The 24,519-nt window shown below is 41.2% G+C and overlaps 1 protein-coding gene across 1 annotated transcript in view; it reads right to left on the bottom strand.

Annotated features, from left to right (window-relative positions):
• Positions 1-24,519, bottom strand: part of URI1 (URI1 prefoldin like chaperone) — a 58,458-nt gene that overhangs the window by 13,784 nt on the left and 20,155 nt on the right. The window contains exons 2-4 of the mRNA XM_084770245.1: positions 22,891-22,925; positions 9,301-9,379; positions 8,011-8,146 (exon numbers count right to left, since the gene is read on the bottom strand). Coding sequence (XP_084626371.1) covers positions 8,011-8,146; positions 9,301-9,379; positions 22,891-22,925 — 250 coding nt within the window. The remainder of the gene's footprint in view (positions 1-8,010; positions 8,147-9,300; positions 9,380-22,890; positions 22,926-24,519) is intronic.

Genomic DNA, 24,519 nt, shown 5'->3' with positions numbered 1-24,519 from the left:
TCAAGTCTCTGAGGGAGTAGAAGACCAAGTTTTATAATGAAGCTTAATTGTTTAGGGTTAAGATGTTTTTAGGTCTAGATAGGTGTTCTAAGTTGATAATGACAATATGTGATGGAGATTGATTTACATTCAGAAATTTAGATGCACCAAGATAGGAAAGATGTTTTCTTCAAGGCTGTCAAATACAAATAGCCAAAACAGTAAGAATGTAACATTTATATAATTCCTGATTGTATCATGGTTCTTCTTGCCATAGGTAATCTATTGTATATGTGTGTAATAATATAAATGTGTACAAAATAAATTAATTAAAAACAAATAAATTAAATTTAATTTAAAAAGCAAAGGCAATACAAATAACTTTTGTGGGAAAAAAAAAATACCAGGCACAGTGGTGCATGCCCTTTGCCCCACATCTCGGGAAGCAGAGTTCAAGACCAGCCTGTTCTACACATGCGTGAGTTCCAGGACAGCCAGGGCCACACAGACCCTGTCATGGAAAAAGACAAAAGTTATCATGAAACAAGAACAGGATGACACAACATTGTAACAAAAGTACATTTTAAAAGCTGAGGAAAAGTGGGGGTGGGGGAGGGGTGGCAGTGGCCCACACCTTTAATCCCAGCACTGGGGAGGCAGAGGCAGGCGGATGGATCATTGTGAGTTCAAGGCCAGCCTGGTCTACACAGCAAGTTCAGGACAGTCAAGGTTACACAGAGAAACCCTGTGTGTGTGTGTGTTGGGGGGGGGGGTTTGGAAATGAAAAAACAATACATTTCAAAGATCAAACAGAAACCACTTGAAACATCAAAGAGAATTCAGCAAATCTCGAAGCACAAACTTGAAGTAAAATCTTAATGTAAAAATATTAATAACATCTACACTAGTAACATGAAAAAAAATCCTTTAAAAGTTCCTGTTGGCAGGGCTGAAGAGATGGGCCGATGGTTAAGGGCATTTGCTGCTTGTCCAGAGGATCAGAGTTTAGTTTCCGGTGCCCAGGCAGCCTAACTCTAGCTGCAGAAGAAACTGGTGCATCTGAGGGCACCTGCCCTTATGTGTGCATACCCACATGCAGACACATACACCGTCACAGGACTAAAAACAATAAATCTTAAAAAAAAAAAAAAGTTCCTATTGGCAATAATAGAGAAAATGCACAAACAAACAAACAACAAGCCGAATACTGAATAATCCAAAAGAGGTCAGGAAACTAAGAGGAAAGAAAAACAAAACAACAACAAATGCTAAGGCTGGATCCAAATATATTAATTACATGGAATGTAAACAGTCCAAATACAACTGAAAGAAATTGTCAGAGTGGATTAAAAAAGAAAATGCTAAGCTGTATACAAGAAATACACTTTATTATACTCTAATTAGCACAGATGTTAGAATTGAGAAAACACACCCAGCAAACATTAAACAAGAAACCTATGTAGATAAAATCAAGAAGAAAAAGTTGCACGATCATGAAGGAGTCAGTTTCCACGGCACAGAAACTTGGGCTGTCTGCAGGACCTGAAAACAAGCCTCCCCAGACAGTCAGGAACTGCAGGAGCTCAAGGAGGGACCAGCCTGGAGAGTGCCCTCTCTCCACACTAAACAGAAGAAAGGAGCTGCATCTGCAGCGCTGTTGTACCACAGCAAATGAAGTAGAAATCAACATCCGAAAGAAACCCTCCCAGAATTTAAAATTAAATATTTCTACCTTAATTCTGGTTTTCTACCAAAAGCCAGAATGTCCTCTCTTTAGGTTTTGAGGGCCATACTTGGTCTCTATCTCATACTGGTTTTGTTCTCCCTCACACAATTCTTTTATTAATAGGCTTATATTTACACGTAAAAGCTGGGGTGAACCAGATGTGGCTGAAAGGTCACAGCCCGTCCTCCTCATTCTAGATAATTAGTGAGTCAATGAGTGTATCCCAAGACTTAGGAAAATTTACTTAACTGACAATGAAAACACATGTGTCAAAATAGTGCAAGGCTACAGCAGTGCCTAAGTAAAAATGACAGCACCAACAGCCAAGAATAAGCACCACAAAAGAACCATAAAGTGAACCCAGAAGACGTCTTAATAAGCAAAAGGGGAGATAATCAATAAAGCCAAAGGCTGAGTCTTGAGATTGCCAAGATCAGCACAGCCCTCAGCCTCTCCGGTGATGCAGCTCTGAGGACTTACGGTGGCTAGAAACTGTTAGCTTCTACCAACTGGGTATCAGTGGCACTCAACACCTACCTGAGACAGAAAGTGCCTACTGATATATCATCAATCTCTTGGGGAATGAGAGGCATAAAACTAGTACCTGCCCATTTGAGGACCACACATCTAGCCACACAAAAGAACAAGAAGAAACATGTTAGCAAAAGCAAGGTTAAAAGGAGAACGGGCACTCCAAAGTCATTTACAAGGGATGAGCACTTATCACTGTAAACAATTCTATTAGATACATTTAGGAACTGAGGTGAAACTCAGCAAGTCTTTACATGTCAGGAAATATCAGTCTCCCTGGGAAAAAATGATAGTCTAAGTAGTACAATACCTGGTTAAAAAAAAAATTCTAGTTTGTAGTCAACTGCTATCTGCCTTCCGGTGGCTTTACTGGCAAATGCTACCATCTATCTATCTTACAGCACCGATTCTGTGCTGTATCCTACAAAAACAGACAGAACACTTCTCAAATCACTGCATGAATCAACAAATCATTAACAAATATTCAGAAATACACAATAACAATATACCATGGCCAGACATGGATCATTCAAAGAAAGATAATCAATCAATATAATCTATCACATTAACAAATTGAACCCAAGAGCCTATCAACATAGCAGAAAGAATACATCACAAGAGTCAAGCTCTACTCGTTATTTTTAAAAAACAAATTCACAAATTAAAAATAAATTTCCTTAATATGATAAAAAGTACTTATTTAAAAGAGTAACTTAAAAACAAATAAACAAAAACCTACAACCAACACAACATGTTGTAGTACAGACCAAAAGCTTTCCTTGGCGGAAAAATTCTAAGACCAGTTTTTTGTGGGACTCCTAACAGTGGGAGCAGGAGCCACCTCTGATGCGTGCTTGCTTTGGGGACCCTTTTCCTCATGCTAGGTTGCCTTGTCCAGCCTTAATACAAGGGGAGGTGCCTAGCATTTGGTTGACACTCCTGGGAGGCCTGCCCTTTTCTAAAGAGAACCACCTGAGGAAGAGTAGATTGTGGTGGTGGGGGGGGGTGGAGAAGAGGGGGCAACCACACTGCCACCACTGGGAGGAGACAGGAAACTGCAATCAGGATATAAAAAAAAAATTTTTTTTAAATAATAATTATAAGACCAAGATGCCCGTTCTCAGCACTCCTGCTCAGTCCCATACTGAAAGTTCTAGCCAATGGGGTAAGGCAAAAAAAAAAAAAAAAAAAAAGAAACAGAAAGCATGAATATGAAAAATGAGTTTAAAAACATGTCACCATTTACAAAGACACAAGTGTCTACACCCAAATTCCTCCTGGGGCATTTATTTCAAAGAAGTTCACAAAACTGAGAAGGGCTTACATGGTTACATGGTACAACATGAACTGTACATTCTTTAAAAAGTCAAAGACGCCCTAATTTTAAACACACTATAAAGCGATAGTAATTGAAACACAGATGGACACAGGTCAAAGAAAACAAAGGGTCTAGAAAAGTGAACTATACAAAGAGAACCAGTGACCAATGCCTTCACTTTTTAAAATAATTTTAGTGAGGTACTGTTTACATGCCATGCAATGGACTCACTTAAATATACATAAAACCTAATGCCCAGGGGGCACCATTACACACGGGTACGTTCACGTCCAAAGCCCCTAAGAACCACGCTGTACACTCCGCCCCACATACTAACTCACTTTTATGTTATAAATCTGCCTGCACAGAAGTGGGCCTGTGTAACTGGCTTCTTCCCCTTGAAATGACACTTTCAAGACGCTTCTCTCCATTGTCAAACTACACTCCGCTGCATGGAGCTGACGCGTGCTATGCACTTCTTAGCTGACACCTGAGCTGCTTCCACTTTAGGCTACCATGGACAGTGCTGCCACGAGGGTCCGCACGACGTTTTTGTGTGGGTGTACACCCTTATTTCGTTTGTGTGTAATACCAGCTCTGCTAAGTCCCACAGTGATCTGGTATTTACAATTCTTTGAAAATGTCTAATTTTCTAATATATACCAGTTTATATTCTCACCAACAGCATACAAAGGCTCTACATTTTCCACATTTTTGTTAGTATGTTTTTGGTTTTGGTTCGTTTTTTCACAACAGGGTTTCTCTGTGTAGCCTTCCTGTCCTGGACTCACTTTGTAGACCAGGCTGGCCTCAAACCCAGAGACCCACCTGCCTCTGCCTCCCGAGTGCTGGGACCACAGGCGTGCGCCACCACGCCCGGCTGTCTTCTCTAGTCTAATCATCATGGCGGGGCACTTCCTGTGCTTACAGGTTGCCCACTCATTTTGCCGAAGTGGAAAGTCAGTTGTAGAGAAAGGATGCTATTTTCAACATTAAAACAATTGTGTACTCACTCATAAGAAAGGTGAACCTTGACTTAAAACAGCACACCTAAAGTAAAATTAACTTAAAACAAGCAAAACCATAGGTCCTGAATGTGTAGGTGAAGAACTTTTAGATATGATAACAAAGACACACCCTAAGAGAGAAAAGCAACAAACTAGACTTCAAAATCACAAACTGTTCTGGAAAAACACCATCAACAAAGAACGGAAAGACAAGACACAGACAAGACAAAACACAAGCAAATCGAGAGACATATTCAACATGTATAACTCTCACACCTTTTCAAGTTACTGAAAAACACTACCCCTTGCGGCACTGAGGAGATGACTCAGTGGCTAAGAGCACCTGCTGTTCTTCCAGAGGAACCAGATTTGATTCCCAACACCAACATGGTAGCTCACAACTCCAGTTCCAGACCCATGCCCTCTTCTAGCCTCTGTGGTCATGGCCCATGTGGTGTACATACAAGCATGCAGGCAAAACACGTACACACATAAAAATCAATCTAAAAAATTAACAAAATAAAATTTTTTAAAAATCACAACCCAATTTTTTAAAGTGGCTAAAAACCCCAACCAGGTACACGGCTACAGACTGCAAACGAATACATCCATCAACACTCAGGGTCACCTGAGGGCGCAGCTCTGACTCTTCCGTCTCTACTGTGTCGAGACAGAGACAGCAGCCCTAGAGTGCTCACCAGCCAGCGGGGAGGGACAGGTGGAGATGAAAAAGGCGTGCAGATACTGGGTCTGCTGTTCCCTTTCGTCCCACAGAAATATTGTGGAGAAGTATGTTCATCTCTGAAAACTTTAACACACACTCACTACGGGACCCAGCACAGTAAGGAACAGCAGGGTGCAGGCTACAGTCTGTGTATGGTGTGCTGGAGTGTCTGCACTCACATTTGCTCCACGTGTCTTTCCAAAGAACTGAGAAGAAAACCTATGCATTGGTATCAGAGGCGACTCAGCAACAAAATCAAATGAACTCTGATACAAACAGCAATTCGGATTAAAGCGTTAGAGCAAGTGAAAAAGCCATTCTCCAAAGAGACAGGAATCATTTGCAAAGCATTCTAGGAAAATGCCAATTAATACTAACAGAGAGTAAGTCAGTGATGGCCAAGCCTCAGAAGCTGGTGTCGGGCGAGCCCGCACAGGTGACATGAAGGAGAGCATGGGGCACGTGGTGTGAGCCCGTGTGCTGACCTCAGCACTTACATGCATCACAGTGCTGACAGCTAACTAGACCAAAGTACATGTGCTAGCTCACAGAATAGGATGCCAAACAAAAATTTTAAAGAAATATGAAAAGATGATCTGTTTTTATTAAATGGCAAAAATGAGGTCAGCATGCAGGGAGGGTGCTGCGCTTGTCCTGTCTCTGAGCTGTGGCTGTATGTCCATTCTGCTCCTCGCTATGCCTGCCTTCTGGTGAGTGGTAGGGGCAGAAACTCAAGCCTCAACCCCTCACATGGTGGGACCGCAGGCTTCCATCAAGAGGACAAGCGGTAACTTCTATAAACAAAGACCTCTTTCCACCTTGCTATTGCCCGGTCAACAACGAAGCAACCGATTATATATTTAACTTGTTATTTCTTTTGCTTTATGGAAAACATAGGGCAGTAGTTCTGTTTACCTACAGTCCTGCACCACATTTCAGTTACCCATCGCCAAATGTGAAATGGAAAGCTCCAGAAATAAACTATTCATAAATGTTAAGTTGCAAGCATCTGAGAAGTGATGAAATCTTATACTGAGCAGGACACCGTAGCCACTAAGCCTCCCTCTATGTAGAGCACGCACTCATTGCCTAGCCTGTTTGGTTATCAGCTCAAATGGCATAGAACAGCTGTGTTCAAGCACTCCTTTTTAAAAGAATGGCTCAGAGCATAAGAACAGTGATACCACAAAGTGGAAAAGCCAAAGAGGATCCACAAAGAGATTCAGTTAAGAAAAAAAGATGAATGTTCTTATTTAAAATTAAAAAAAAAAAAGAACAAGAATGATATGCTGAAGTTGCTATTCTGTAAGAGTTGTATGCAAAACTGCAGAGAAAAAGAAGCCCGCATTGTTACAGAGGCACACCTCAACTGGGCAAACTGCACCACCACCCAGGCTAAGAGCCTAGTAAGATGGAAGGCTTCGAGTGGGAGGGCTCTGGATCAGCGGCTGGCGTTGGATCACATGCACCTTCCATGACTAGGTGTCTAGTTTAACAACACACCTAGACGTGCTCTTCAGCTACTATAAATTACCCTGACCCTGTGGGAGCGAGCTTCTGAGCCTTCTCGTCCTACCACACGCTATGCACTTAGATCAGGGCCCTGACAATGCAGACAAGTATCTATCCCAAGTCCATTTCCAAAATCTTATGAACAACTGGGAAGTGATTTTTTTTTTTAATCTGTTTCTTTCCTCTGGAGCTGTGTCAACCATTACCTACTACTGAAGAGCTTATCACTGATCTAAGATTCAAAGGGAACAAACTTTTCCGGACTCCAGTAGACATGACAGATTTTAACACAGCAAAACCCAAAGACTAGTCACTGCCAAACATTATATATAGGCCCAACAATAGGATTCTGGTTAGTGTTGCAAAAGATCAAACTATAAATCAATTACAAACTTACACTTGATTTATAATTAGTCTCCAACTATATTTTCCAGAATTTCACAGAATACCTGAGTTCTCCCACTAGTACCCTTTCCTGGATAAGTGAAATTATTTCAGCTTTAGAAAAGTCAGCTGTATTTAGTATTAACCTCCTTTATACAGGAGGATGCTCCAAAATTTATTTTCAAACACGTTTACTAGAAGGTTAAAAATGGGTAGAAATGACGTATCAATTTACATAGGCTATTGTAAAAATAAGAACAGATTAGAAATTAAGCACGCCTACTGTCAGAAAGCCACCAAGACAGAGCCCAAAGGCCTGTGTTCAGGTACTTATATAGAACAAGACATTGGTTAAGTAAAAGTAAAATGTCCCTAGAAGATGAGTCAAGATCTCAAGCTACCTACAAGGGCACCTTTTCATATCTGGTCTCTTTAATAAAATAAAAATGAGATTTCCTACAAACTAAAAGCACATTTAAAACTTCATAACTTTTATAAAAAGGAATTTCTATGATTTCATGGCAAAGAAAGTAAATGACTCCTGGGCCCCAGAATATTAAAAGCAGAGGCATATGAAGCAACAAGACACATCAGTCGTGAGTATCACCAGCAGAGCCATGTGATGCCTGTGGCTCACACTTCACAGCTGGGGGAAGAGCTCCCACCCTCCCTTCTCACCACTGCTTCCTCCTAGAGCACCTATAACCCAGCACAGCAGACAGCCTGGACGAGCATTCTGACAGCTGCTTGGGTCACACTTGCCAGCCATGGAGCCTGTGCACTGAGCAAACACCACGGACAACAGGACGTCTCCACAAGAGGCACCTACGTTCTTTCCGATGTTCAACTAAGCCCACGGCCTGCTTGGCTGAGCACTTTGCAAACCAGTTGTCCCCAAGTAAAACAGTGACTTCATTAGTGTGGATAAGTTTTCCTGGCATGAAGGCAAGAGGGCCGAACGGTACCTATTGGTTAAAAAAGACACAGAGAAAGGCAAAATTTTTAAACATACATTTAAAAAATATTTAGCATGAGAAACCCTATATTACAGAGTTCTTATCTATGCATTGTGAAAAATAAAATGTCAGTTTCAAAGAAATTTAACACTGTATTAGAATTTCACCATGAAAATCTATAGAAAATTGTATTCAGCTAATAATCCATGTTAAAACATGAAATTAAATCCACAGCTATTTCCATGACAGCTCTCAGAGAAAGTAGCATTGTCTCTGAATGCCTATGCATTTCATTAATTCTTTCTCTTCACTTTTTAAAAGATTTTCACTTATTTATTTATTAATTTTATGTATATGAGTGCTCTATCTACATGTATACCTACATGCCAGGAGAGGGCATCAGATCCCAGTATAGGTGGTTGTAAGCCACCATGTGGTTGCTAGGAATTGAACTCAGGACCTCTGGAAGAGCAAATAGTGCTCTGCTCTTAACCACTGAGCCATCTTTCTAGCCCCTATTTCATTAATTCTTAAGTCTAAATGAAACCAAAACAGTAATGAATTATAGTCAGTGGAGAATACTTTACAACTGCATTTTAAAGGTAGGAACTGGTGGTTTTATTGCATCTACACATCCACACTTGACCTAGCACCATAGAGCAGACCCTCGTGAGGCACACTGCTGAAGTGAAGGTTGCGGCCAAGGGCTCAGCACAGACTGTGTGCCATGAGGAAAGTCATTCAAAGAACAAGACAAAACAAAACAAAACTAATTAGTAGCACCTCTCATATTAAAAAAAAAAAAAAAAATCAGTGTTCTGGGGTCTAATTCTATGAGTTAGCAAATATTATGGCTTATTCTTGTTTTGGCTAACAGGAAATAACTGAATCCTATATTTCTGTCATAATTAGATTATATACAAGAATATATTTGCATACCAAACATCAGATTTTTGGTAATATTTGACGTTTATCATAATAATTATATACAAATTATTGTATTGTTCTTGTTTTAAGGACTAACAAAGCAAAGCTTCCTTGCTACGGAGTCTCCTCTGACAGTTTGTGAACTGACACACGCAGCAGGGGAAATCCTACCATTTCGCCATTAGACTGTCTACAACAAATAACACATGACTGTAAAAAGAGCACAGCTAGCATACCATGATGTCGTACGACAGCTTGTCAGGCAAGGTCCTCAGTCTCTCTTGAAGAGCATTATAGTCACTGTCTACTTTCTCCCTGATGAGGAAAACACCAAACACAGAGTGAGTGCACAGAGCAGCAATGGCGGAGTCCCGCTGGCTGCACCCAACAGTTCACAGCACTATAAACCGCTTTACAAGGTCCAGCAATGACATCATTCTCCTGTAAGTTCACTCAAAAACAGAACACTCACATCTCAACAACTCACTTCCTCAGGTAGGAGACGGTCTGGTCTAAACACAGTGTTGGAATTAAGTCATGTGGAGGGGCTGGCATTTAGAGGAGCCAGGAGCTCAGACTGAGAAGACACATCATACAGCTGCTGAGAGAATCAACAGACTGGACAGCAGAGACTGTGAGCACAAAATGCACCAGGCACTTCAGTACTCATTAGAAAACTTAACCTCAGAGACCAGGCACCACCAACCCTTCAACTCATCATATGAATGTGACCGAGGTAAGAAATCCGGTCAAGAGCAGAAAACAACGAGGCAGCAGTTACGCAGACTGCACTTCAACTAGCCTCTGAATCTGTTTCAGGGTGTGTCGAGTCAGTGCAGGAGTCGGCACGGTGGCACATGCCTGCGACCCTGGGCCTAGGAAACAGCAGACAGGAGCGTCAGGAGTTCTAGGTCACTCTCAGCTGCTTGCCAGCCAACCTGTTGGATTACATTGGATAATTTGGGGGAGTGGGGGGGGGGGGAGAGCATCCATTCAGGCAACCCTAAGATTTGGCTGGATGTGTCTCTCCTGGAGCAGAGAACAGCATGTGTCTGAACTTCTTCCATAGGGAGGAGCTACTTGGAAATGATACTTCTTTAGAGGCCAAGTTTCCTAAAGACTCTTTGCTAGTGTGGAGACTGCACACAGTGCTAGCATACTGAATTTTCCTGTTAGAAGATCACAAAAACAATAAGCTCACAAACTCAGCGAGTAATTTAAGTGAACACATACTGTCAGACTAAAATTTATCCTAACTGCCATGTACAGAATCACCCAGAATAAAAATGAGTCTGCCAAAAGCTGTGGAATTGGTGTCGGTTTACTGCTTAGTTCCACTACAGCAGTAGTAGCCTAATTAATAAAAAGTATCCATTCAGTCTTAAGATCTCAGGGAATTTCACATGTGTTGCTATTCATCCTGAAAATACTCCTGCAGTAGTATCACTCAGCATTTTCCTCTTATACAAGATAACACAGAAGGAAAACAGAAAAGAAACACTGGAGAGGGCTGGAGAGATGGCTCAGAGGTTAAGGGCACTGACTGCTCTTCCAGAGGTCCTGAGTTCAATTCCCAGCAACCACATGGTGGCTCACAACCATCTGCAATGAGATCTGGTACCCTCTTCTGGCCTGCAGCTGTACATGCAAGCAGAACACTGTATACATAAGAAAGAAAGAAAGAAAGAAAGAAAGAAAGAAAGAAAGAAAGAAAGAAAGAAAGAAAGAAAGATACATTGGAGATAGCCCATCTCCTGTATCTGTCAAGACAGATTCCCAGCTGCCCCAGCTCTTTATTTTATTCTCTCACACAAACTCACATTTTCTAAAGTTCAAGTACTATGTATAAACTCTCCCAAAAACTATTATCTATGAAAAATAAAATCTCCCCCCCCCTTTCTCTCTCGTGTGTGTGTGTGTGTGTGTGTGTGTGCGCGCGCGTGTGTGTACACACATGCACAGGCACATGTGTAAGCCATAGATCAACACTGGGAGTCTTCTGCAATCATTTTCCAACTTACTTTTGAGACAGTCTCTTGTATCTTAAAAAAATAAATTGTCCCTTGGGGCATATTTTTATATAGACAAAATGACAAAAAGCCTTCAAAAGGTTGGGACTACGTACCAGGGTCAGGATCTAGAAGGACCACAGCTTTAAAGTCAAAGTAGAGAGTGGATCCTCGCCCTCCTACTTCACTTACATAAATTCACCTTAGCCTTAGCTTCTTCCTTCCGTGTTAAAACCGGACAATACCTGTTCACGGGTTCAAGAGCATTAAGCATCCTTTTCAGGAAAGATTAAGCACTAAGATAAGATCCCACTTAACTTAGTCATTCAGTTGGACAGTGTGGCTCACTGAGTGATGAGGAGACTGCTGAATGTTAGGCTCTGAGGCAGGGTCAATATGAACAATAAACAGGAGGGTGTGATGCAGGGCCAACACACCACAGGCACCGATGAACACTAGCAGCCTGTGCGACGCACCTGAGACTGTGTGAAAGCTCAAGTATCCACCCACTATCTAATGCTCCTGATTAGGTCCAATTAAAGCTAGCGCTCAGCACGTCTTACACTGGTAATCACACCTAGAAAAGGGGATTAAAACAAAATCATGTGTACCCTCAGAGAACCGAAAGTTCAACCAAGATAATGCCGGCAATCAGTGTTTCCAAATGAACACTCAGTCTTAACCTTCATTAATAATTCTCTCTAGAACAAAAATACGGACAAACTGGAGAATCGTTAAGATTGGAGTTGCTGTTTCTACATTTTGAGTTATTTTCTAAAAGCAGAAAAAGAAAGTGGAGATGCTTTAAAGTGCACCAATGTGGAAATACTTTTTGAAGGGAGTCCAGCTATATGTTTTGAAGAAATCCCTGAAAATCATTTTGGTCAAAATGTCCAAGGCCAAGTATTTAACCACAACTTGAACTCCACAACCCTCAACTGCACACGATCAACAGTCCCTTTAAAACATTGCATGCCTACGCAGCAGGAAGTCAGAGTGTGTGTGTGTGTGTGTGTGTGTGTGTGTGTGTGTGTGTCTGTCTGTCTGTCTGTCTGTCTGTCTGTCTGTCTTCCCTCCCCTTCTCCTCCCTCCCCCCCCCCACTTTAAATGTAGGAGAGTAGTTTGCATACAGTGTAGGCGGCACCCAACAAGGAGGACAGAAGGGGAATCAGACCCACCGGGGCTAAAGTTACAAGTGGTTACACGCCACCATACATGTTTTGGGAGTGAACCCAAGTCCGACGCAGTAGTAGTATAGGCTTTAACTGCTAAACCCTCTCTCTGGCTATAAAAATACAAATCGTCTTTCCCTGAGACAGGGTTTCTCTGTTTAACAGCTCTGGCTGACCTGAAATCGCTTTGTAGACCATGCTGGCCTCAAATTCAGAGATCCTCTTGCCTCTGCCTTCTGAGTGCTGGAATCCAAGGTATGTGTCATCACTCCTAGCTTTAATTTTTTTTTTCCGGTTTTTTGATTCAGGGTTTTTCTGTGTAGCCTTGGCTGTCCTGGACTCGCTTTGTAGACCAGGCTGGCCTCGAACTCACAGCGATCCACCTACCTCTGCCTCCCGAGTGCTGGGATTAAAAGTGTGCGCCACCACCGCCCAGCACATTTTTGTTTTTTAGTTGAACATTTTGCATGGATAGATTATCTGGTGTCCTCCTAAGTCAGAACAACACAGCGTCCTCTGGAACCAGAGCTAAAGTTAATGTGAGCCACCATGTGGTGCTGGGGACTGGCCCTGGGTCCTCTGCAAGAGTGACAAGAGCTCTAAACTAGGGAGCCATCTCTCCAGCTTCACACAAGCTGTCTTAAGAACAAACATTAAAGCCTGCTTATAGGTGAGCAGAGTCTGTATTTGTACCCAGAATAGTAACAGACTTCCATCAACCTGATTTCTTGGGTACGTAAATTTTGGGTGCTTTAGTCTTACTAAAATACAGAGAGCAAGAGATAATTACCTAAAATAGTGGTTCTTCATTTGGAAAACAAAGCCCAGGTATGGCTGGAGCAAGCCTCAAACCCACATGCCCCTGTGCCTGTCTTCACCATATCTGACACACAGTGCATTCAGTATCACCACCCCCTTTTCCTGGTATCAGACTGAGCCTTGGGCCTTACGTATGCTAAGCAAAGGCTCTATGACTAACAACACTCCCAGCCCCCCCCCCTTTTTTTTAAGATTTATTTATTTAATATTATGTATACAGTGCTCTCTGCCTGTATGTACACCTGCAGGCTGGAAGAGGGCATCAGATCACATTGTAGATGGTTGTGAGCCACCATGTGGTTGCTGGGAATTGAACTCAGGACCTTTGGAAGAGCAGCCAGTGCTCTTAACCCTCTGAACCATCTTTCCGGCCCTCTTATATATTTTTATTTTGAGACAAGGTCTTGTCAAATTACCCAGGCTGACCTTGAACCTGCCACCCTCCTACATCTACCCCCTTAGCAGTTGGGATGAATGGGCTGTGCCACCAAGGTTACAAGCCGCGAGTCTTAACTTCCAAGTTTTATTCAAGAAGCCTACTTCACCAAACAGCTTCACACAACATTCCTCATAGAAGTAAGAACTATAACCCAACTGAATGGCATTAAAAACAAAACAAAACAAAAACCCTAAAAGCTTCTTACAAACCTTGCTGGCTATGTCTACATGTCTCTGCAAAGCATCTTTCTTCGGTTTTTAAAAGGCAGCAGCAGTAAGGTATACAACCCATCTATAAATAGCCCTAACCTTAAAGCATTAAGATGAGGGTCAAGACGGACCCTATGAGGATGAGGGGTGGGTGTGTGTGTGTGTGTGTGTGTGTGTGTGTGTGTGTGTGTGTGTGTGTGTGTAAAGATGCCAATGTCTTGCTCTCAAATGCCTCAGAAAGAAGTCAATTAGCGAGTGAGACGTGAGCGGTGTTTCATCACGGTGCACCTGCACAGTCCAATTGTTCTGAGCAGGTGAGGATTTCTCTAACAGGATGGGACACAGACATCAAATATAGTCCACATATTTAATTTTTCTCTTATGGGAAAAACACTTTTGTAAAGAGGAAGTAAGCACTACATCTCTTGTTCCAGGCAAGGGACAGATTCTCAGCTCCATCTTTAAAGGGATGAAATGAAATATCTCTGTTCAGAAGAGCAGAATCTTCCAAGTGTACCTAAGTAGGGAGACGACTGGCAGGAAACACCAGCACTAAACTGTCTTATTGGAGGAAGTTGCCCATCATTCTCTTTCCCTTTATCTAAAACCCGCTAAACAAACAAACAAAAAAATCCGAAAACACCGTGAGGTGCTTAAAAAGAAAGGGTTTTTAATTAGTGCAAATTATGTGGGTTTCTAAGAAGCAGCGAATCCTGAAGCTTCTGAAATGTCCAGGAGTCAACAGAATCTATTTTTAGTTTATTATCACCACTCCAGAACTATCCTACAAACACCTAAGTAAGCCTACTTCAATTCAGTTGACTAGAAAGTCAACCACTCCTCTGCAACAGAGTCCTGGGCCACATCAGAGAGGCCATCCCCCATCAGAGAGGCCATCCCCCAGGTCTAGCATCAGAGAGGCCATCCCCCATCAGAGAGGCCATCCCCCAGGCCTAGCATCAGAGAGGACATCCTCCAGGCCTAGCATCAGAGAGGCCATCCCCCAGGCCTAGCATCAGAGAGAGAGGCCATCCCCCAGGCCTAGCCGGCCTTTCTAAAGTCTGTGATCCATCTGCATTGGAGCTCCACTGGCTGGCAGGGTGCCTGGGTCACCTCTAGAACTGAGACAATGAAGAAAGTTCAGTCAGGCAGAGAGTCTCTATCACTGTTACAGGAAGTAATGACAACTTTCCTCAGTGTCCTCTTACGTATAAGGACGTTGTCAATATACATGACAAAATATGATCATTCTTCAAAGAAAACAATTCTTTCTGTGAACTGTTGGGGAAAAGAAAGCTCCTTGTTCACAATTTAAATGTTTCTGTATGAAATCAGAGGCATCATTACTTTTTTTTTCCCCTAACTGGTCACAAAAAAATGCTTAGTGACTTCACTTAATTAGATAATTAATATCTACCAAAATAATTTAAGGCAAGATAGAGACATATTCCTTTTGTAACTGTATCGCACTTCAGAGCTTACTTCATCAGGAAAGTTGATGACCTAACACATGCTCCCTGTATTTCATGAATCACCAGAAAACATAAAAAATAATCTAAAAATTAAAAACTGTAATTTTTCAAGATCAGTTTAACAAATTACTCAGAGGCAAATCAAACTACCACTCCACTAGATGTCCTCCATTTAATTTTGCACAGTGGGTGCAGCAGAAGGACACACAGTGAAGGTGGGAGGGACAGTGTGCTCCCATGTGGTCTCCACAGTCGCCACATGGACACGTGACCTGGCCCTGAGATGTGTCAGTTATCCTAAGTGCCTGTTTCTTCATTCATAATTAATATTTTGCTCTAAGATTACAATCAGATGTGAATTAAAAGTAGGGGGGGATAGTGTAAAACTGCATAAAAGCATACTGGTCTTTGAAGGAAATCCCCAAGTTTCCTAGTTCAGCCAAGTTTATGTGATAAATTTACAGGTGATTTCTGCAGCCTGTTCATTTCCCTAATTTCCTATAACTGATACATGTTCCTATTATGAGTTAAAGGGAGAAACATGTCAGAAGAGAAGGGAATTTATCTCTCTGAATATTTGTACCAGGTTCTACTTAAATTTCCATAATTTCCTTTGTCACATCAGTTTAGGTTTTCTGTATTTTCAAAGTTAGTTTTAGGAAACAATGATAGTTATGGCCTCCTTGGACTGGTGGTTTGGGCTGCTGTTCCTATGACAAGGGTTCGTTTCTCAGAGTTTACAGAGATCTCCACATACTCCCATGGGTCAAAGCTCCCATGAGAGTCCAAAAGAGAAAAAAAAAAAAGGCAATACTGGTTATTAATCTACTAAGTATTTAAAATCCTCCAAATGTTTTTCAAGACAGGGTGTCTCCGTGTTAGCCTTGGCTGTCCTGGAGTCGCTTTGTAGACCGGGCTAAACTCGAACTCACAGCAGTCCACCTGCCTCTGCCTCCCCAAGTGCTGGGATTAAAGGCCTGGCTACCAAAATTATCTTTCACTCAAAAGTAAATAAAAATAACTGGACAAACCTCACCATTTGGTTATGAGTTAATGTGAGTTGTTTTTTGTTTTTTTGTTTTTTTTTTAAAAATACAGCTGTGCATGGTGGCACTTGTAATCTCAGCACTCCAGGAGGCGAAGGCAAGCAGATCACTGTGAGTTCAAGGCCAGACCGGGCTACAAAGCAAGTCCAGACACCCAAGGCTACACAGAGAAACTGTGTCTAAAAAAAACCCAAAAACCAAATAAATAAGCACACAAACTACAAGTATGCCCACTATACAGCCTGTGCTTTCCTACATTAGGCAGATACTGACGCCCCACAGGACTTACAGGAGGCTGGAATCTGCCTGCTGTACCTCAGGAGCAAAAGCAGCTCGCTCGACTAGGGGACCCGGCTGGGACTCATGTACTACAGTCCTCACACAGCAGCTTGTGAGAACATTACCAATACTGTGGTGCTGCTCTTATTTTAAAAGAATGAATGAAAAAAAAAAAAAAAAGACCTCAAGGTGCAAACTGTGGTCTTCTACTGACACAAAGGTAAAGAAAGAAGAAAAATTCCAACCAACAAATCCTTGACTTTCCCAGACGCCCACTGTACTTACGCCAGTCACCAGGAGCTATGAGCCAAAGGGCTCGGATGCTGGAAACACATCATCATAGGCAATATTCCAAAAAGTTGTAAATGGGACTGTTAAAAAAAAAAATCACTTTTCCTTGTACATGCATGCAGTTATGTCTATATGCAAATGTGCACGTGGCCACAGAGATCCCTGGAAGTGGATGTACAAGCCCCTGGGAGCTGACCTGAGTGTTGAGAACAGAACAGAGCAGCGAGGCCTCACACCTGTTCAGCTACCTTTCTAGGAGCTTTAAAATAATATTGTAAACTCTGAGACACAGAGAGACAGACAGAGACAGACACACACACACATACACACACACAGAGAGAGAGAATCCCCATAACACATCTACCTTTTATTCCCAGAAACTAATTTTCTTGTTTTCAAAAATATAAAGGCTTTAGAGACTCCTAAATGTAATGATTTCAAATTACAAGTTAGAAATCATTAAAGAAAAGGAGAAACGAAAAATAAAATAATTTCTAATCTGAACTCCATAGCACAAATACACATATAACCACTAAACTGAAAGTAATAAAATAAAACGTTTTTAAAATACTGGGGGAAAATTAGTTTCAATTATAAGTGAATTTATCTTTACTATTTTATTACAACCTTTCTATAAAAACTAACCATATATTCACCTTATAGTCAAAATTAAAATTTAAAAACTAATTCAGGGTAGGGGAGCTAGAGCAGATGGCTCAGTAGTTAAGAGCACTTTACTGCTCATGCCAAGGACCTGCGATACGTCTAGACGTTTTGTGACTGTTCTCTGCTTTACTTAAGGGGATGAGGAAGGGGCAAAAAGACAACAAAAAAAGGAAAAACCCAGAAGAAGGTTCTATACAAAATATAGTCTACTAAATAGGGACTCTGAAAGATTAGCTTCCCAATTTACCACACACTGAAGAATGAATCCACCATTGTGAATAAGTATAGGGGGGGGTTGTTTGTTGTTATTGTTCGTTTTTTGGTTTTTTGTTGTTGGGGTTTTTGTTTTGGTTTTTTTGGTTTTTTGAGACAGCCTTTGCTGCCCTGGACTCGCTTTGTAGAGCAGGCTGGCCTCAAATCACAGCGATCCACCTGCCTCTGCCTCCCGAGTGCTGGGATTAAAGGCGTGCACAGACCAGTGTTTCACAGACTACATAAAGTAAAATAGAACAAGTTTCATGCACACACAAAAATAGGTTGTAGGAAACACTTTCAGGTACTCACAGGAATGGCTAGGAAGAAATAGTGAGTCTGGGGGCAGCCTGGGTTTCAGAGGCGTTCCTAGTGCACCTTGGCACAGCAGGTAAGGCCCTGTCTCCAAAACGGGGGCAAGTGTCTGTGGGGCAGATTCTTCCCTCAACAACACCAGACAAAGATATGCTGTGTACAACTGTGTGTGTGTGTGTGTGTGTAAGACATAAGCATATATATGCTTATCTATTTTCCCTTTTCCTGATAGTAAAGAGGAGTTCTCACAAGATTTATGGTTTTCCCTAGTCACATATTTCTATTTCCCACTAAGTACTAGGACCATAAACTGTAACAGAAACTAGTTTTCCCAAATTGTCCAGTTTTCTTTTAAAAAGTAACAAACATCAAGCATTTGTTTGAAATTTTCTCTTTCAAAACTCACATGCTCAAAGTGTTTTCTAATTTGTCAGACACATGCACAAATAGAACGTTGTATTTTCACTTAAAGCTGGCATTGTGTAATTGAGTGCTAGATTTCTTCACTACCTAAAATCTGCTAATAAGCTTTAAAGGAAATAAGGGTTTTTTTTTCTTTTTAATTGTATGTACTTTGGTTGTGCACGTGAGTACAGGGGCCCAAGGAGGCCAAGAGCGTCACATATCCTGGAACTTGAGTTACAGGTCGTCTGCAGCCTGCCACGTGGCGTGCATGCTGGAAACCCAGCCCAGGTGGCTCTGCAAGACTAGTGCACACTCCCTCTCCAGCCGCCCAGCAGCCGTGTCTACACCCCTACTGCATATAACTTATGGCTACCCAGGAAACCTCTGTGCGGATTACTTGACTGTGCCCTGTAAGGAACACAGTCATGCTCCTTTCTTGTGAGACTCTGCCAATAGGAATCACCCGCATTGTACTAGAAAGGGCCCTGAGTTCTTTGTCCTAGCAACAGGTAGCAGTCATTTCTTCACCTTCTGAATCTGCCTGCCTCTGTGGATTTCTCTAAACACCAAAATGGCCTCACAGCTTCCATGTCATGTAAAAGAAAAAGAAGCTGGGACAAATGCCACAAAGACTGCGGGCTCAGTCACCAGGCCTCACTAGCCCAGGACACTCTAAAATGTGGGCAGTGGAGTCCTGAGTGTTGTAATGCCGGGCCTGCAGTACCAAATGCTAGTCTTAGACTCATTACAAATACTGGAAGTAGAAGGATGAGATTAAAATGAAACCGTTCAGATAAAACTGTAAAAGTAGTCAGATAAAAGCTGACAACCACTGACACTAGGCGGTGGGCACCCACAGGCTAACTACCCTGCTCCACCATCTTCTGTTTAAAAAGCTTTATCACGAAGCTTATTTAAGACAGGCATGCACAGCTCTAAGAAGATGCTGAGAAGACCAACTTTCTGGTTGATGGAAAAAATACAGCGTGACTCGGCACAGCGGCCCAGAATTCCAGTACTCTGGGAAACTGAGGCAGGAGGACTGCCACAAGCTCCAGGCCTACCTGGTCACAGTGAAAGATAAGAGCCAGCCAAATAAGATGGCATAAACAGAAAACATTCATAAACATATGCAAACCACTGAGATTTTTATTGTTTTTCCTCACTTATGCAGCATCTCAAGGATCTACTCTCAGTTCTAGAGTGGCAGGCTGGACGTGCACTGCAGCCCGCGAGGCAAGTGGTAGCACATCTGCCTGGCAGAAAACTGAGGGCTCCTAGTGAAACTGCTTCAGGCTGCACATGACAGAACTCACATGCAGGCCTGGGGCTCTGAATGTTGTACAAGAATTTAAGAAGAAAGATGTAAATAATGCCCCAACATGATAGCCAGCTGCAAGTGAACCAAACAGTGGACCTCAAACTCATATTTAATGAGAAAGAATGTGTAGAGTCTGTAGAGTCTTATTTTCTTGTGCAAAGTAAAAATGATAGGCAAAAAAGATGGGTTGTGTTGGTTTGGTTTCTGGCTCTGTAGACCAGGCTGGCCTCGACCTCACAGACCCACCTGCCTCTGCCTCCTGAGTGGTGGGATTAAAGGCGGGCACCACCACTGCTGGGCTAAAAAGTTTTATTAATAAAAATAAAAAACTAAACTTAAATCTTAGCTAAACTGAAAACTACTATTAGTGCTAACAGAACGCAGTACAATTCTTATCTACTAGGTTCAAATATTTCTTTTTTTATTTGCCCTTAACTGAACAAATACTATTAATTCCTTAGTTCATCAGAGTCCTGGAATTTAATTTTCTGGGCAGGTCCTAAGATAGTCCCAGACTACTTTCTCTCCTATTTTTCTACAAATACTTTTATTTTTTGTCTAATATTTAAAATTGAAGCCTGAGCTGTATTCTGTTTGTCTCGAAATAAAAGAACCCTTTTAAATTACACACCAACACCACTAACAAAAGAACTGCATCTTTAAAGTCACTTACTTTGGTCTTCCTCTTACATTAGCAGGTACCCATAAAGATGAAGGCATAGCTACCTTAACTGCACTTTAGGCTGGCACTGCTACAAGTCAAAAATAAAAACAATATGCTTTTAACATTTCTACCTAGGGCTTGCTTAAGAATGGCTCCAGTCAGCCAGGCATGATGGCACACACCTTTAATCCTAGTACTCAGGGAGGCAGAGGCAGGCGGATCTCAGTGAGTTTGAGGCCAGCATAGCCTACAAAGCCAAGGCTACAGAGAAACCCTGTATAGAAAGCCCCCCTCCACCACAAAAAAAAAAGGGGGGGGGGAGGCTCCAGTCTCTGAACTCCCTCTCTATTTGTTCCATAAGCCAGCAACTTGTACAAAACTGCTTTGATTCCTGTGCTAAGCGTCCTTCCTACTTGGAACCCTCCTTTGCAGCTGGCTCTTTAGGTGGTAAACACAGGCTCGGCCTTGTCCAGGGCCTGAAGGTGTGAGATGTAAGGACAGCACATAGCCCCTGGGCCCCTCCTGCTTGGCTTTTGTTAAGGAAGTGGACACTCTTGTTTCAATTTCTGAACACAATAAATAAATTCCAAATTAAATGGCCATTTAGACTCTAGCAACATCATGATACTATGCATAGATTCTCTTTTAAAAAGCACATACTACTGTTTCCTAAATCCTGTCAGAAGTGATTCAGAGCAGAAAAAAATTTAATGAGAGAAAAATAATTATTATCTTTACCATGTAGACTAGGTACCGTGAACGTGGAACTACTGTCTAGGCCATGAGCCAGCCCCTGCAGCTGAGGCCTTTAGCACACCGACGTGTGGCTGGGGTCTAAGCCTGCTCTGCCCTAAGCACAGGGTTCTGCCTGCCACTACTCTCCAGACCTGAACACTGCAGTGCTGTTTGTAAATAAAATGTGTAGATAAAGCAACTACAGATTTCACCTTCACTTATTCAACATTAATTAAGCGTCTATTCTGTGCCAAACATGGCAGGAAGGGCAGTGTGGACAGCGAGATAAAAACAAGTCTGTCACCCTCAAGAACGCCCTCCGCCACAGGCAGGGTTCACCAAGCCACCTAGAAGCAAGTTGTCAATTCCAGGTTTGTTCTAAGTGAGTGTATCCTCTTCTTATTTCCTAAACCCCTTAACCAAAAACAAGATGCATATGTCCACAGACTAAAACTTACCCATAAATAAGTCACTCTGGTCAAATCTTAAAAAAAAAAAACAAAAGAGCCTTCTCTGGCCAAGGACTTGTACTCACATTTTAAGCTGAACTGAATATATAGAGCAAAGTGAACAGTCCATTATGGAAATGCTGACAGACTTACACCACCAGTGGATGCAATTACAATGCTGCATTTATTGAAAATTAATGAAGTCCTGGATTTTTATTTATAAAGTGGGTATTATTAGTTTTAGATTGGTTTCCGCAAGCCAATAGTCCAAATTGAATAAGATGATGGGTACAGATTGCACTGATCTTCTCTCTTATCCATTGCTTGCAGCCTATGTGCATTTAAACTAAAAACATTTGATATACACTAACTATAAATTATTTCCTTGGAGATCTCTCAGGCATGAAGAAAAAGCCTTTTAAAATAAATTTAAAATATTATATGCTTGATGGTGTATAACCGAAGGTTTAATCTCACCACTAAAGGGGCAGTTACGACGATTTTGCAATAACCCTGCAGACAATAATCAAGACAGCTCCTGTTGTTCTCTCAGTAAAATCTTCGTAAACACAGCATGGATAGACTGTAATTTGATATCTGTAAGATCAACAGCCATACCTCATGACAACTCCTAATATAAGATTTTATTCACCATTAAATTGAGCGTTTTCCTCAGAAGCAATAGAAGAGAAAGCACATTATTTACCAGGCATTGTCTTATTAACTATAGATTAGCACGTCAAAGCAGACATGCTTTCTTTCTCTCTTTAAAAAAAAAAAGTACAGGCCATGAAGCAGGTTCGAAAATGCACGTTAATTAACTTTTTCAAACTTGGGGAAAGCTATCTGTGTCTTATTTCCAACATTATTTTTAAACAATTGATTCCAGTTATTTTCTACTACAAACATTAAGAAATATCCCCAAAACAAAGTTAAGTACAAAAAATATTTCAGCTTCTACTTCAAAATGAGATTGATATTATTCAATTTTTTAAAATGAAAAGGACGGCTTACAATCAACACAAATGGTGAGAAAACTTTAGAAAACTAGGAACCGTGTAACTCAGAAGGGTTAAAGACAACGTAAATTAGTATCAAAGGCATTCAAAATGGAGATCACCAGAATTCAATTCCTGCTCTCTCGCTCCCTCTCCCCCTCCACACGCACACATGCATGTACACACACATGCACATACCCACACACCCCAGTACACATCATTATTTAAATAAGTAAATGACTTCCTCCATATTTCAAAATTATAATAAAAGCATCTTTCACTCACCAATGCTGGATTTTCTCTTGGCAGTTAGTGACCACCTGTCATGGAACAGACGGACAATCAGCATCAGAAACCACAGCACTGTCTCCACAGACTTACTCTCACCTCAGCGTACATCTTCATTTGTCAGGAGGTACAGAGATGGGCATGTTAGCGTTTAAGCAGTGTACTTTATCACAGCCTCTAACGCAGGCTGATAACTGCAGAACAAATTACAGCCTTCCAATTCAGACTTTTGTACAAAACCTGCTTCATAACTATTAGGTGACACATGATATAAGATAACTAGCATTTTGTACAATCTACAGACCATTTTCAATGTTACATATTTTCTAGAATACGCAAATATTATAAATAACAAGAAACCAATGTAACATCCACGTGTCAGCAGGGAAAAAAATGACAGTAGCGAAAATATTTTATTTTGTCAGCATATCTCCAAATGTTTGCACCTGTGATTTTTATTCTGATGTATTAAAATGAACTCATTTTTCTACTATGTTGGGATAAAGGAATACTTGGGAGAAAGGGATGCTCTGAACAGCTCATTCCTCCCACCATAAAACTGTATGCACCTGACACCTAGTCTAAGCTGTTTATAATACTAGAAGAATAGAATTCAACATAAAAGTTACTTGTTTTCCCTTAAGATTATTTCAGTAGATTCTCAAATACTAAGAAAAGAAAATGTCTTATCAGCACAAGAAAAAAATGCAATTAGAAAATAACACAGTTAAATGGAAATGTTTAAATTAATATTATGTATTAAAAACTGCTAACTACCTATTTTTAAGTTCCCATCAATTAAAAAATTGTTGAATACTAATATAGAGGGCCACAGCACCATTTCAGAGACAGAGAAACTAAGGCACAAAAGATAGAGAACACAGGCCACATAGGAAGACAGCAGCACGGCTTGGCTGCAGCTGTAGCTCTAGGCACTCAGAGCCAATTCTCCTGCGCATGCAAAATGTTTCACCCCAAAATTCACAATTTTTTAGAGTTGTCACTAAATTCCTCTCTTATAACATTTAATTACTGAAATAAATGTCATTCCTCTTAGACATTTTAAATACTGAGGCAGAGATTCTGAGTCAAAATGCATGCTGTAATCAGATACCCAGCCATAGTGCACATTAATTCAGCATAAAAAGTCCCTACCGACTGAAGATCTGCAGTGAGTATCAATCACACAGCAACACTTAATAACAGTGGCAATATATAATGGAGCACTGACTTAACATCTGGAAGAGTCCACTAAAGTCACATCTCACTGTTTCTGATCTGGCAGTAATTATAAACGACAAACAGAATTAAATGTAAATTAAAAAAGAAAAAAACAAATCTTTGCAGAAAATATTTTAACAAGTTATCTAAGAACCCCATTAAGATGAGACCCAAAATCAGTCAGGATGTTTTCAGTCCTAGCACGAGTGTTTCCAAGCATGAAGTGAGCCAAAAGCACAGGGGAAAAAAAGCCCTGCAACCCGTAAGAGCAGAGTGTTCATTAACCTCTACATGATAATCCTTTCGTAGCTGCATATTAACTAGTTACATATTCATAATCATTTACATTATTTAAAGGACCTTCGATGAAATTTTCTAGGCTATATCCATTAGTGATGGTGTTAA

Source organism: Acomys minous (assembly GCF_964271855.1).
Source record: "Acomys minous genome assembly, chromosome: 20".
In the NCBI taxonomy this organism is placed as follows: Eukaryota; Metazoa; Chordata; class Mammalia; order Rodentia; family Muridae; genus Acomys; species Acomys minous.
This window is presented reverse-complemented; position numbering and strand designations above follow the sequence as displayed.